General features: G+C 56.6%; 4 protein-coding genes across 4 annotated transcripts; all 4 read right to left on the bottom strand.

The window, feature by feature from the left end:
* Positions 1-224: 224 nt before the first annotated feature.
* On the bottom strand, positions 225-2,732 carry CDEST_11556 (Putative major facilitator, sugar transporter, major facilitator superfamily; the record flags this gene model as incomplete). Its single annotated transcript, XM_062927712.1, has 7 exons — positions 225-776; positions 887-1,108; positions 1,203-1,439; positions 1,539-1,912; positions 1,979-2,206; positions 2,288-2,515; positions 2,630-2,732. 7 exons carry the CDS (start codon positions 2,730-2,732, stop codon positions 579-581), a joined length of 1,590 nt encoding a protein of 529 aa, XP_062783763.1. The 3' UTR covers positions 225-578.
* A 61-nt stretch (positions 2,733-2,793) lies between these two features.
* CDEST_11555 (uncharacterized protein) lies at positions 2,794-3,815 on the bottom strand. Its single transcript, XM_062927711.1, has one exon. It carries the CDS (start codon positions 3,400-3,402, stop codon positions 2,992-2,994), a length of 411 nt encoding a protein of 136 aa, XP_062783762.1. The 5' UTR covers positions 3,403-3,815; the 3' UTR covers positions 2,794-2,991.
* Positions 3,816-3,914: 99 nt separating this feature from the next.
* On the bottom strand, positions 3,915-7,171 carry CDEST_11554 (uncharacterized protein). The gene is made up of 4 exons (XM_062927710.1): positions 6,229-7,171; positions 6,074-6,173; positions 5,452-6,019; positions 3,915-5,400 (listed from the first exon to the last, which is right to left on the bottom strand). Exons 1-4 carry the CDS (start codon positions 6,605-6,607, stop codon positions 4,453-4,455), a joined length of 1,995 nt encoding a protein of 664 aa, XP_062783761.1. The 5' UTR covers positions 6,608-7,171; the 3' UTR covers positions 3,915-4,452.
* A 687-nt stretch (positions 7,172-7,858) lies between these two features.
* On the bottom strand, positions 7,859-14,418 carry CDEST_11553 (Putative formin, FH3 domain, formin, GTPase-binding domain, armadillo-like helical). The gene is made up of 3 exons (XM_062927709.1): positions 14,000-14,418; positions 10,088-13,876; positions 7,859-10,023 (listed from the first exon to the last, which is right to left on the bottom strand). Exons 2-3 carry the CDS (start codon positions 13,644-13,646, stop codon positions 8,444-8,446), a joined length of 5,139 nt encoding a protein of 1,712 aa, XP_062783760.1. The 5' UTR covers positions 13,647-13,876; positions 14,000-14,418; the 3' UTR covers positions 7,859-8,443.
* Position 14,419: the final 1 nt, after the last annotated feature.

Genomic DNA, 14,419 nt, shown 5'->3' with positions numbered 1-14,419 from the left:
TAGACTTTGTTCTTTCAAACGCAGGTTTGTCTTTCTTTGCCTTTGTTTTGTACATTGTTTACGTGTAATAGTACACAGTTTATCATTTCAATTTTGAATCACGCATAATTACTTGAAGAACGTGTACTTTTAACTATTACGTTGGAAAATGAATCGACGCAGGCCGAAGCGAAAACTCTTTTGACCGCCCGGGAATGTGATTACCTAGGGAAGTAGTTATCGCAATGAAGGCCGGCGTGACGTATACCATGATGGTTGGTCCAACATTATTGCCGGAGGACCATCATGGCCTAGTAGTCCTATGTAAGGGGCATGTGTGCTGACTGGACTTGGAGTCGTGAAGCCACCGACAAGGCTAACCGGCGAGATAACAACATTGATTCAAGACAAGCTCCGGATTCATACGTTCAACAATACCGAAAAATTGCAAAAAGTCTTCCAGCTCAAATGCGCCATTACTATCCAGACTACGCAAAGCAAGGGTTGTGCTCAAACACCGGGGGGTTGCCCCTCCGAGAAAGATAAACAGAAGCCAAAAACAAAAACGCCATACACCGTCGAACGCTACCTGGACGGGTCTACTGACGCTTCTCGACCGGATGCTCGTGGATGCTCCCGGCGCGGGCCTCGGGCTCATCGTCGATGTTCTTGACCAGCTGCGTGACGCCGAAAAGCTCGTCCATCTTCTCCAGGCTCAGGCCCTTGGTCTCGGGGATGAAGAAGTAGACAAAGGTGCCCATGGCGAAGCCGAACGAGCCGAACATGAAGAACATGCCCTGTCATCAGATGTCAGCTTCTTTTTCTGCCTACTGTTCCGACCGAGGGAAAGAAGCAAAAAAAAAAAAAGGGGGGGGGGGGGGGGGGGGGGGGAGGTTGAGAGACTCACGTAGCCCTTGTAACCCATGGTCAGCTGCATCGTTAGGACGGTCCGGGCGATGATGAAGTTGAAAAGCCACTGCGTCAGGGCGCCGAGAGCGACGCTCATGGCGCGCAGGCGTGCGGTCGGGATCTCAGAGATGACGATCCAGCAGCAGGGGCCCCAGCCGAACTGGAAGAAGACGGTCCAAAGGAAGATGCAAGTGATGGCGACGTAGCCAAAGGGCGGGATCTGGGAATACATGTCAGCGGACCCTCCCCTTTTTTTCTTTTTTGCTCATTTCCGCTCCTGAGGCGAGCAGAAACAAGAGAGGGAGAGGACTTACAGGCTTGCCCTCGACGGGCGGGTTGACGCGGCCGTAGATGCCGACGACGAACATGGCCAGGCCCTGAGCGAAGCCGGTCCAGATCAGACTCCACCGGCGGCCGAGCGAGTCGGCAACGAAAGTGAGGAAGCAGGCGCAGGCAGCGACCTTGACGACGCCGTAGACGCCGGTGGCGAACAGCGAGGGCTCGGTGCCCTTCATGCCAAGGTTCTTGAAGATCTGGGGCGCGTAGTAGTTCTAAAATACGGATGACGAGAGTCAGCGTACTGGGGGTAGGATGGCTCGAGGGGAAAAGAGAAAAGGAGCTCGGGGGAAAAGGGGGAGACGAGTGCTCACAATTGCGTTCACTCCGGCCATCTGTTGGCAAATCATCAGCAGCACTGTGAGGATAGCGCGCTTCCTGTTGCCAGGGATGAGCCACATCTCCTTGAGGAGCGTAACGGCGGTGGCGTCGCCGACGAGGCGGCGCTCCGACTCCAGCTGCGTGGCCATCTCTGTCAGCTCGCCCTGGACGTACGAGTGGTCGGCGGGCAGGCCCCTCAGGCGCACGAGGATGTCCTTGGTCCGCTCCCAGTGGTCCTGCTTGGCGCACCAGCGCGGACTCTCCGGGCAGAAGAACATGCCGATGGACAGGAACACGGCCGGGACGGCCTGCAGGGCCAGGGGCACGGCGTACAGCGCCTTGCCAGTGATGTGGAGGAGGCTGCCGTCTGCAGCCCAGCGTCAGTCAGCCAAGAATGTCTCGAAAGGGGGGCTCAACAACTAGGGGAACTTACAGTTGATCCAGAAAGCCATCATGGTACCGGTGACGATGAAGAGCTGGTAAAAGGCCGTCAAGCCACCGCGGATGGCACGCGGGGCGCATTCGGAGACGTATAGGGGCGTGAGCATGGACGCGGCGCCGACGCCGAGGCCCGCGACGAAGCGGCCGACGTACATGAGGGGGAGGTTACCGTGCTCGGCAGAGGCGGCTTGGAAGACGACGCCGATGGTGGTGATGATTCCTGTTCAGGGAGAGCCAGTCAGTCAGTCAGTCAGTCAGGTCTGTTATCATTTTTGCTTGGAGTGGGAGAGCCTGGACGTACCTGTGACGATGAGACACCAGCGGCGGCCGAATCTGTCGGTGAGGTAGGGGGTGATGAGGCAGGCGGCGAAGCAGCCGCCCTGGAGGGTCGAGACGATGTTCTGGTCCTGGTTGGACTTCTCGGCCTTGGAGGCGTCGAAGTAGCCGAATTGCTTCTGCGTCGCCTCCATGGCGAGGACGCCGCCGATGGCACCAATGTCCCATCCGAACAACATACCCCCGAAGCAAGCTGTTCGCACGGGGTAGGCATGTCAGTCTTTCTGTGTGAGTTGTACAAATAGACGTTAAGTAACAAGAGAAAGAAAAAGAAAAAAGGAGAAAGGGAGAGGGAAGGGGGGCTCACATGCGGCAGCCAGAGCGAAGACTCTCCATCCGTATATCTCCACCGGGTCCTCCTTCATCGCATCGTTCTTGACGATGCGACGGAGGAAGCCGGCAATGGCCATGGTTGCGGAGGTTCGGGAGTCGGGAGCCTTTTTTTGGCCGAATGTGTAATTGAGTGTTTCTTCGCCGAGTTTGCAAAGGACTGGTTGCCAGGAAGGACTTCGGGTTGCTTTCCAAAGTCAAGCCTATTGCTATGATGAGGAGAAGGCGAGGTCACATCGAGCCCGAACATCTCGGAACCCGGGGGGCTTATTTATGTTCCTGGAAGATCACCGCTACAATCCAGACGAGCTCGCCCATCTCCTTCATGGACAAACCTCTTCATTTGGTCAATGTGCTGTCCCCCGGATCGCATATTGTGGCTGGATGAATTAGGCGTTGATTCGAACCGTGGACGGTAAACCGTCTTCCCTCCACCCCTCCCCATTCCCCCAGATCGTCTGGGGTGTCATCGCATTCTGGGGACGAAGGCCAACCACCGCATGTCGATGCAGCTGTGTTCCACCACCGGTGTGGTGGTACACACAGCTCAGAACGATTGGACCGGGACCGCCTCCCCTTCCACAGACGAGCGAGAGCCTTCCCATGCCATTGGGCAGCCCTGACCTGAGCGATCTTAGAGGGGCTGTCGTCAAGGTCTCGAGACCGCCCAGGATGCTGCTGGCGATATTGACCTGCCATGTATCTGATACCACGGCGCAAGGGCCGCCAAGACTGTCTCTGGGAGGTCATGAGAGGGCAACGCGACAGAAGGATGGAGAGCAGAGTGCCTGGCCAGGACCCCTTAGTGGTGGACTCATATCATCCACCAACAGCCTGGTGCTCTCCGTCAAGAGGTTGTGGCTTTCGAGACGCCTTCGTTGTCTGCGTTCCTTGGCAAACTCCAACAATGAACGCTCACCGCGTCTAATGGGCGATGGCTGGCCACACCGGGAGAGGGAGGGCAGTCAGTCCTCACACAAAGTGTGAAATTCTATCAGGAGAGGGAGGCAACCGTCGGCGGCATATTGGATCATTGATGGAGCAAGCTAGCGCGGTACCAAGAATGATGGTCTCCCCGGGCTCCTTTTCGCATCTTCACTCCATTCCTCCATGCCACGCCGCGTCCTTGAGCTTATCGAAACAGCAACAAGCGAACCTGCCTGCCCCCGCTTTAGCCGTTGGTTTTTTGTCCAAATTTAGCCACAATGCGGGGAGAAGGGGGCTGTAGATGGGGTTCGATTGCAGTAGTGTGCGTAGCTTACCATGTGAGCCGGCAGGACCCCAAGCAACGATGCCATCCGGCTGGGACCCGGTACCGCGGATGGGATATGGAATCAAGCGAAGCATTGCGGAATCTCTTGGGCGAAAGCTTATTAACAGAGAGACAACGACCGAGACTCCCCACGAAATTTCCAGGAGCATGCGAGTGTGAAGGATCATTCTGTTGAAAGGTTTGTTTTTCATCCATTGACACGCAAACGGCGTGGATAAATTAGGATAGGAATATCTTGTCCGGTTCTTCTTCTATACCGTACACCATCAGTATAAACTTATCCTCGAGGCGAACACGAACAAACAGCTATTATTGCTTTGTCGAAACAGCGCAGCAAACACGCCCGATGCCGATCGTTGAGAGAACTCGACTTCCACAACGGTGGCTTGCTAGGCCTCCCCGCATTCGTGGAAAATCCTCAACCCCACAAGCGGCCGGGACACACCCCCAGAGTCACCGCGGCGGCGGCGCAAGCGCCACTCGGGAGGGCCTGCGCAGGCCGTCCCAGCAATAAGAAGGCAAGTCCTTCAGGACGCAGCCATCTCTGTCTCGAGCCAAGAAGGGACTGCAGGTGGCCTCTCCCAGCCGTCCAGGTAGCTCTGCCTGGGGATGCCCTCGCCTCCAGGCTTGGCGTAGATGCCCGTGATGTACCAGACTGAATCTCCCTTGCTGATCGTGTGCTGGAGCGTCGGGATCGTCGTGCGGTTCTCGACCAGGTTCGAGTTGGGGTCCGCGTTGACGAGGTTGGCCGTCCGCTCGATCGAGCCCTCCAAGGCCTTGATGCCTACGGCGCCCTTGGATACAGCGAATGACCCCTCGCTGCCCTTTGCCAACCCCTCGGGCGTATTGGTGTCGTAGTTCCCGATGATCTTTGGCGACGTGCCTTCTCCTTTGTCTGCGTCGTAGAGGTCGAGGTATCGGCCGTTTGTCGAGTTCTCGTTGGCGATGGCAAACGAGCCGTCTGCCGTCATGACCTCCCGTCCCGCCTTGATGTGGTGGATTCGAAGGTGCCAGTTCGGCGTCGACTCTTCCGGAGGGACCAAGATCGTCTTGATCTCGACGTCCACAAACGGCTTCCACACCGAGACGAGCACCGGCTTGCCGTCCCTGCTTTCGATGCCGGCGTACTGCGAGAGCCGTCGGGCCTTCCAGTATTCGCCGCCATCGTCGGACAGACCCAGCTGCGAAGCCAGGGCGTACTGCTCAAGGGAGAACAGCCCCGGAGGGACCGAGTAGGCGTAGGCGCTGGAGTAGGCGAACCCGCCATACTTGGCGTGGGTGCCCTTCATCGGGTAGCTGCAAGCTTGGCCGGACGAGAGAAGCATGCAGTGGCCACCAATATTGCTCATGATGTGGCCCGGCTGTTCGAGAGGTTTGATTTTGGGGATGACATCCCACGTCTGCTCCTCCCCCGAAGTCCAGAAAGGATGGTCTTCGGGGACCGCGAGGCAGATGAAGGCAAGGCAGGCCCAGTACTATTCAAGGTTAGTAGGGGTCGAACCGCGTTTCGTCTGGCCAGTACTAACCGGGCTTCCGGGACTGTTGTAGTTCTCCGCCATATACATGCACGGGTAAGAGTACCCAACCGAAAGTGTTCCGCTTGGGCTCCACATGCCGTGCTGCGTCTGCCACCACCGCAGATGGCGCATCACGATGCCCTTCACCATCCCCCACGTCAAAGGCTCCGGGAGTTCGACGCCGGCATAGGCGAGGGCTCCCCAGAAAGACACCATGGCGAAGCGATATCCGACACTGCGGCCGAAGGGGATGGCTCGACCCTCCTCGTCGAAGTAGTGTGCGAGGTCGAGTGCCACCATCTGGGCGCGCTTGCGAAATTCCTTAGCCCGCTCGGGCTCATCGTCGCCGGCGAGCTTCGCGTACAGGAGTTGGAGGAATTGAATAGCGAAGCTGGACGAGTAGTAGTCCATCTGGTGGATGCCCTCCGGCCCGTCATTGGACCAGCCGCCGCCTCGGTAGAAGGTGTCGAGGTGCTTGATGTCCGCGTCGAGCCGTTCCTGCGAGAACTTTCCACCGTTCTTCTTCAAGCCCAGGTTGGCAAAGACTCGGAACCAGAGCCAATTGGTGTTTGGCATGCTACACAAGCGGTGTCAGTATCGAATCCACAACGATGCCGGTATGCTTGCCCACTTCTTCTCGTTGATTGAATTGCCCAGCCAGTTTTCGACGTTGACGCGCTCTTTCTCGGACAGGCTTTCCCAGATAGCGGGCGCGACGGCAAGAGAGAAGCCTAGACATTCTATCAGCCTCGGCCAGTTGGCGGGGCGCATCGGATCAAGCCATACCAAGGGGGCACATCTCAACCATGCGCTGGTCATTGTCCCTCGGGAAGCCCCAGTACTCGGGGTTCTCTGGGTCGGTGCCGGACTTGATACCCTGGATCCACCATTCGGTTCCGCGATACTCTCCGCCACCGGCCAGAAGGGCGGCCAGGCCCCAGATGGGGCGGAGGATGCCTTCGACTTCGGAGGCGGCCTGGTCGAACCTGACGGCAGTGCCGCCAGGACACTTGACGCGAGCTTTCTGGGGGGAGAAGAAGGGCTCAAGAGGATCAAGGAGGGCCCGAAGGAGCTCCTGGACCGATGCCCTATCAGTGAGCTTCACTTTGGAGAAGGGATGAACGCCATTGTAGCCCAGGACGAGACCGGTCTTGGGTTCTTCCATATTGTATGGCGGATGATGGGCAATCGGCCAACACTTGAGACAATGAGACAAAGTGTGCCGTTGGAGGAAAACAAACCACAGAAGGAGAAGATATAGAGCACTTGAATGTTGTGCGGGGGTGGTGGCATCGAGATCATAACCAGCGCTTACACCAACAGCTCGCCCTAGTAATACTCCGACCAGCTCGCACCAACAAACCCTGGCGACTTCGCCGAGCCACGCAGGAATTGGGCGAAGGTGGATGGTCAGATGGTCAGATAGCGGGGCAGTTTCCGGGTAGCTTCTGCCAATGCTTCCTTCCTCTCCATTCTTGGGAGAAGGACAAGATCTTCAAGGAGCTTGTTGCGTGTGGAGGATGAGGGGAGTGATCATGCCGGTTGATGCTGTACTGGCTGGGGTTTGGTGGGGTGTGGAGAGCGAGAGGAGATGCCGAGTTGCGGCTAAATGGGTAAGGAGGAGACGAGCATCTCGGTGGCCATTGCGTCCGTTCGGCCGTGACAGCGTGAGGGGGTTTATGTTCTGCGGGCGGAATATTATGCAGGGGGGGCGGTGTTGGAAGACCAGCGAGCGAGGAGTGCCCTGGTCTTGTACTTGAAAGAAGCGAGACGAGAGAAGAGGGAGGTTGAGCGGATGAAGACGCCGCACGCGATCCACATTTCCGGCTCGACTTCGCTGTCTTTCGGTGTTCTTTTCCGGGGTTGTCCCACCGTATCCGCTGTGTTGGTCCATATCCGCTGGGCTGGATTAGGTTGACAGAATATACTGTTTAATCGAGAACATAGCGTCATCAACAATTGGAAGGGTGGCCGAGTTGGTTATGGCGCCAGGTTAAGGTCAGCTTAACATCTGTTTCCTGGTGGGGCAACCCGCGCGAGTTCGAGTCTCGTCCCTTTCATTTTGAATTTTTGACATTTTTAACAACTGTAATACATTAACAACCCACCACTCACTCACTCTCATTTTCTTTCTGCCATTTGTTTTATGCCATCTGACATATGTCATAGATGCTTAGGTAGTTACCCTCGACTAGATTCGGCGAGCTTGTCTACATCTCCTGCTGGTCTCTATTCCGTAAACTGGGCTTCGCAAAACGGGCCACCGCCGAACTATAAATGTATCACCATCCCAGACTGCTCACAACTCTCATATCACCAAGGCTAGACCGAGACGAGTCCAAATTGTGGAATAATGTATTATGCAGCGGCGGTATCAGCACCGCCCTCTGATCCACTCACTCCCCTCCTCTCCCCTCTCCTCTCCATCGGCCCCTCCATCATGCATGATGAGTCCATCTCCGCGCCGCCCTAAACTACCTATGCAACATCGACGACAACAACAAAAACTAAGACCGCCAAACAGAATGCCAAACCCAAAGAACCAGTCGAGAGCCCGGCATTCCCACAATGCAGTTTCTCTGCCACGACAATGAAAAGCAGAGAGTAAAGGCGACGAACAAAGAGAACAGCGCAGCGATAATGCATTGATGCAATGATGCCCCGGTGGTCGCGGCAGCGCCCGGCCTTTTCTGCCCTGTCCCTATATAGTGTACTGAAAATAAGTCACAAAGAAGATGTGAAAGATCAAAGGGTCGAGCCGGGTCCGTTCCCACCTCCGAATTGTCTCCCAACCTTTGCTTCCTGATGTCCAGATGGTGGTCGTGTGTGTGTTGTGTATGGTGTGTGTGTGTGTGTGTGTGTGTGTGTGTGTGTGTGTGTGTGTGTGGGTGATGGTTTTCGAGCTATCCCTTTGAGCTAGCGTTCTTCCAAGGTAGTAAACATTATGTAGTTTTGAGTGTGTATATGACCCGACTGGTGACCCCTCACATGAGACCCGAGCTCATGGTTCTACAGGTGTGCTCTCAACCGAAGGTGTTGGGGGTATATCCTCCTCCTTCGCTTCCGTCACAGTCGTGTCTCCTTCACTGACGGCCGTGTTGGTCGAAGTCGCCTTCTCCCGCCTGCGTCTTCTCATCCGCCGCTCTTCCTCGGCAGTTTGCCTCCGCGAACGCCGCAGGCTCTCTCTCTTTTCTGGGTCGGCGTCGTCAGCCCCGTCTCCTCCACGTATACCTTGGAGCAGCATCGCCGCGCGATCGGCCACATCGTCCTCGCCAGCTTCTCTGGGCGACGACAGTCCTGGGCTGATGGGATTGCCGTCCTCATCGATTGTTGCCTCCTTGGGCGGCTGCTGTAAAGCGACTTCCACCTCGGGAATCTCGTCCGGATCAGGAATCTTCTGTCCGGATGCTATCCGCACCTGATGACGGTCCTTGAGTCTTGCCCTGCGACGGCGATCTCTCTGGTCCCGGGTCTGGGGTGCAGCGGCACGCAACTTCTCCAGGAGAGAGTCCATAGCACCTGCGCTGGATGGCGAGGGCGGTGCCCCCTCCACCTTGGTATTGGATACCTGGAGTTGGGCGTGCTTGCGTTTCATGGATGCCTCGTTGCGCCTGCGCGTCTCCTCCAGTTGCACGTTCTTCTCCCTCGACTTCTTCCACTCCGAGATGAATATGGCGAGCTTGGCAAAGAAGTCTCTCCGGGCGTTTTCGTCCGTAGGGTCTTCGCCGTAGAAGACCATGATGTCGTTGTACGTCTTCATCATTTCCTCCAGGTACAGCTGCATCTCCTCCGCCTTTCTTCTTGCGTCCTTCATGATCCTCTGGACAACCTGGCTGACGCGATCTTGAGGATGGAACTTCTTGGAGTCGCTGAGATTGCCGGCGTCAAGCGACATCTGGACATTCTTGACCGTGTCGATGTACTGCCTGGCGTCCGACTGGAGCTGTTCGATATTGATCTTCTGTGCCATCATGACACCCGAAATGTCATTCGAGAACTCTTCCCACTCGGGGTACTGGTTGCGGACGATCCGCTCGACCAGGTCCGCCAGTGTGGATTCGTTCTTGTCGTCCTTTACCATGGCGAGACGGGCGAGAGAGCTCAGCTTGAAACCGCGGGCTTGCTTGTTGGCGTCGTTCATGTAGTTTCCGATGTCCAAAATGAGGCCGAGGACGTTCATCAACGATACCGAGTCTCTCAAAGACTCGGACACGCCGACTACATGCCGCATCTTCTCCGTAATTTCGTCAAAGTCGGGCTCAAAGCTCCTGGTAAGAGCCAGGGCGCGCATTCGGGCCTTCCAGTAGTGGTGCAGCTCAAAGGCCGTAAAAAGATAGATCTGGTCTTGTCTGGTGAGCTCGGCTGGGTCCTGCTCGCGGTCGGCCTTGTCGGGGTTGGCGCCCGTCCAGTCTTTGCTGTAGGGTGCCATTTGCTTGGCCGTGTTATCAGGAATATGGCAGAGATCGTCTTTGCGCAAGAAATCCATGACTACAGTATTGTCCAAGATATCCTTGTCACAATGGATGATCATCTGTACAATTCTCTCAACGGAAATTTGAGAAAACTTGGCAAAGGCAATTTCTGGAAAAGAAAAGAAAAACGACAGTTAGTTTCGAAACGTTTGGATGGGAGAAGGAATGCATACCGAAGGCTTTGCGAAGATCTGCCGAGATAATTTGCTTCTTGTCGTCCTTCTTAGCACCGCCGCCGACACCAAGCCTCTTGATTTCTTTGGCCATAAAGAGTTTCTCGACTTCATCCAAGATACCCTTGCGGCTGAGTTCAAGGTACTTCTCCTCACGCTCCTCAGCGGACGGAGCGTGTGCGGCCCAATGGGTAGTCATGGGCGAATCGACCTTGTCCCAATGAAGAGCCTTGAGCTTCCTCTTCGGACGAACGACAGGAAGGCCAATGGAAGGTCCTCCAGCAAATGGCGTAGCCTGTGAAAGAAAGTGTCCAGAAATGGCACCGGGCAATGGAGGCGGCGGTGGTGGCGGCATACCCGGTGCTCCGCCCATTGGCGGAGGCGGCGGCGGCGGAGGAGGACCGCCCATCGGCGAGAGCATGCCGCCAGGGGGAGGAGGAGGTGGTGGTGGTGGGGGAGGCGGAGGTGGAGGCGGCGGAGGGACGCCGGTTGTGCCGGGCATCGGCGGCGGCGGCGGCGGAGGCGGGGCGGCTGCCGCACCATTAATCTGGATTTTGGGTGGCTCGCCTTCAGCGGGAGTGATGGGGGAGCCGGACTCAAGGCTCTGATGCGACGGGCCTGTTGTGCCCTCGGCGTCTTCCGAGTCGCTCCCTTCGTACCTCTTAACCTTACCGGCCATTTCGCCAAAGAGACCGGCTTTTTGGCTGGAATCCATAACGGGGCGGCGGATTTCAACGACTCTGGGCTTTTCATAAACAACTCCATCTTCATCCTCCTCACGCTCTTCTCCCTCAGGAAAGCCGCCTTCGATAGGCTCGCCACGACCGTTGACCGGCTTTCGCGTAATCTTTGTGTTGCGATTGACACTTCCGAGCATGCTGTTTGCAAAGTCTCTCGGCGGCGTCCCTGGTCCTGACCCCATGGCAGCGTCGTCCATCTCCTCACGAAGAGCGCGAAGCCGATCGGAAGGACCCACGGCCTCTCCCCATACTCTGCCCTCCAGCTTGAACTGCGTCTTCTGGCGTTCGATTTGCATTTGCAGTCGCTCCATAAGGCGATCGCGGTCCAGAATGCCTTGCATCCGAGCCGGGTCGTCTTCTCCGAGCTTACTGCCCTTAACAGCGTTGGACGCAGCAACGTCTTGTGCATCCCTAAGCATGAGGTACAGTTCTCTGGTCTCGAGCTCGTAGCGCTGGGCTTCCTTTTGGCGTAGCGTCTGGATGTTCTCCAGTTCGGCCTTCAAGCCTTCTGCCTGTCGCCGCTGGGCTTCGATGAACCTCGCCTGCTCATCTAATTGCTTCTGGAGTTTCGCCACGAGACCATCGGCGCCCAGTTCCATCCTCGCCTTCATCTCGTCTCGCTCGGCCATGGCGGCATCGGCGACCTGCCTAGCTTCCAGTGCCTCGTCCAGGGCTTGCCGGGCCTCTGAATCCGTGTGAAGCTTGTCTAGCAGACTTTGAACGGTGAAGTTCAGGCTCTGCTTCAGGTCCATGTTTGGCAAGCGCCGGTCCATGGCCACATAGCTGAGCATGGAGTCCACCAGCTGGAACATTCGCAGTCGCTCCTCGCCATCGTTATCGCGGATGAGCAGCAGATGTTGCAGAGCCGAGATGAAGTAATCCTGGGTCTTGCTCCCACGCAGTCGTTGCTGGATGGCATCGACAATTTGGACAGGATCGTTGAGGTCCTTAACTTCTCCTTCGATGCTGTCCTTGATGCTGTTGTTCTCCTTCTCCAGCATATCCTCGTAGTCGATGGCCTCGTTTGTTCGGAAGTGCTCGACCTGCTTGTCGATGAGGTCGTACTGGAACGAATCCATCTTGGTCAGGATGCGTCTGATGCCGCATGCTGTAAATTGGGCGCGGATGTGCATCCGCAGCTGCAAATCCTTCTCTGGCGCATCGACAATCATGTTGATGAGAATCAGCGTCGCGACCGCATATTCCATCAGCAGGTTCTCCATGCCGATTCCACCGCTTCGGACCTCGTCGCTGGCTCCAACCATGCTGCCCATCTTTCCGCGACCGTCCACCGTGACCTCGACAAGCCGCATCCAGGCGTCGAAGCGGCCATTTTCTCCTTGTTGTGCTTTAACGGAGTCCAGGGCCTGGATGACCTTCAAGTGGCCTTCGCCATCTCCCCAGTGGCACAGGAAGGTGAGGACTTCGCTGACCAGCTTCCGCGTCGTCAAGCGTTGAGAGGTGAGCGAGGTGGCCAGCGCAATGATGACTTGTTGGTGGGCTAGGGCGTCGTCGGCGCCGAACTTGTTGTTCATCAGAGCCTTGAGGCACTTGATGATGTCGTACTCGCGGTCGGAATTCCTGTCGGACTTGCCGTCGGGTACTGGGCCGATCGCAGTCTTGCGGTTGATCTTCATCAGGACGTTGGTCAACGCGACCTGGCCTTGGCACTCGATGAAGCGCTTGACCCAACCTATTTGCTGCGTGCGTAGGTTGACTTCCAAGCTTCCAAGACCCTTTGTGTCCAAGCTGTTATCCATCACACGTCGGACGTACCATTCCGGCGAGCCCTCCTCGTCCGAGTTGACCAGGATCTCGGGGGCCGCATATTGGTTCGGCTTCGCAGTTTGCCTCCTCTTTTGTTCTCCTTGCCACTCGGTCAATCGGTCCTGGTATAGCAACGTCCATTTCTTGTCGGGCGCGTAGGCGACCATCTGGCGGCGAGCCTGCTCGGGTAGGTTGTGCCATCCTCGTTTCTGCATCAGGGCCAGAAACATCTGGTCGATGATATCGTCGTTGTCCGGCCGCGGGAAATGAAAGCCATCGTGTCCAGTGGGTCCCATGCCGGGGAACTTTGTCATTCGGTGTGAGGAAGGGTGCGAGGAGTCCCTGTAGGACATATGCGAGGAATAAGAACTCTGGGAAGAAGCACTGGGCAGTGCTGGTCTTGATGAGCGATTTGCTGTCATGTCATAGGTGCCTCCATTACCTGATGAGAATATGCTAGCTTGGTCAGCAGAGCTCCGACCCGCCGATGTCATGTACGAATCGTATCTGGGGTTGTGGGACCCATTGATTGTGCTCGTTGTACTTCCGCGAGCAGGCCCTGGTCCCCACTGCTGGTATTGCGTCTGACGACCAGTGCTGGCCATTGTGATGTTGGACTGCGGGACACGCTGCGCGGACGCATGCGAACCGGCGCTCCCGGCCATCGTGGACGGATCGAAGCTGGGATATTGGTGAAAGTCGCTTGTTACTTTGTTGAGATGATGCGGCAGAGGGTTTTGGCGCAGCACGCCAAGCTGATCGCCCTTGGGGAGGTATTCGACCGGCACCGGCGATCTAGAATCGGTAATGCTATCGTATGGGATGCTCGTCATGGGACCGGCCGTCATGCCGGACTCGGGATACTGGTCGATGGACACTGCAGACGAATCGCGGTGATGACGAGAGGCGCGCGAGTGGGTGCTGGCCGTGTCGGAGTAGTCGCCTCCAGCCAGGTGGCGGCCTTCGTCGCTCGTATTGCGTTTGTCTTTCCTATTGCGCGAGAAGAAAGACTTTCCGCCTGACGACTGCCTCGATTTGTCGGTGGAAGACATTGTGGGCGCGGGAAGGGGAGGCAGGTGAAACACCCGGCCCTCTCACGTAAACCTCGATCGATATGGCGTATCTTTCGGATTATCAGAATTGACGGGTGTGGGTAATGGTTCGAGCGAGCAGGATGGCCAAAGCCGGTCGCATGATTGAAGCTCTCTACCCGACGACGTGGAGCCCTTTGGTCGTTGTTTGGAGATGTGAGGGTACGATGTGGCGCGCGTTGGATCTCTGTCTGCATGAATCGGTTATGTTTTAGCATGTCTTCTGCTCGAGTTTGGTTCGAAGCAGATAGAGGTTTGGGGGCTGCTGGAGACCAGGGACCGAAGGAAGGGGTACCCTTGGGGCGGCGACGCACCTTTGGTCGCCTTGAAATGGGACAAGTGCAACTTGGGCGCGTTTGGGGGGAAAAGAAGATAGTCGCCGTTTCTGGTTATCTATCTTATTCAGAACGTTGTGTCGCTGGGAAGCGCCAAAACAGTTGGATGGCGGCGTGGGATGAAGCCCAGGATCGGATCGAGATAAAATCGCGGGCGAAAAACAAAGTGCTGTATGGACTGCCGGGTATTCAAGGCAAAGACCAAGCAGGATTGAGTATTGGAAAAGTGCCGGAGCTGGTTCACAGTCTGACGAACTGTACAGCTCGGCGGGCTGACTGGCGATGATATGATGGCCCCAGTCGAGCTTTGTGTGCGTTGCGTGTGTATGTTTTGACTGTGGGAAGGGGAAACTGGCAGCCGAACGAAAGCTCGCGTGTTCCGTCGTTGGGGTTTCCACC

Source organism: Colletotrichum destructivum, chromosome 7 (genome assembly GCF_034447905.1).
Source record: "Colletotrichum destructivum chromosome 7, complete sequence".
Lineage (NCBI taxonomy): Eukaryota > Fungi > Ascomycota > Sordariomycetes > Glomerellales > Glomerellaceae > Colletotrichum > Colletotrichum destructivum.
Note: the sequence above shows the minus strand (reverse complement) of the source record. Positions and strands in the feature narration are given on the sequence as shown.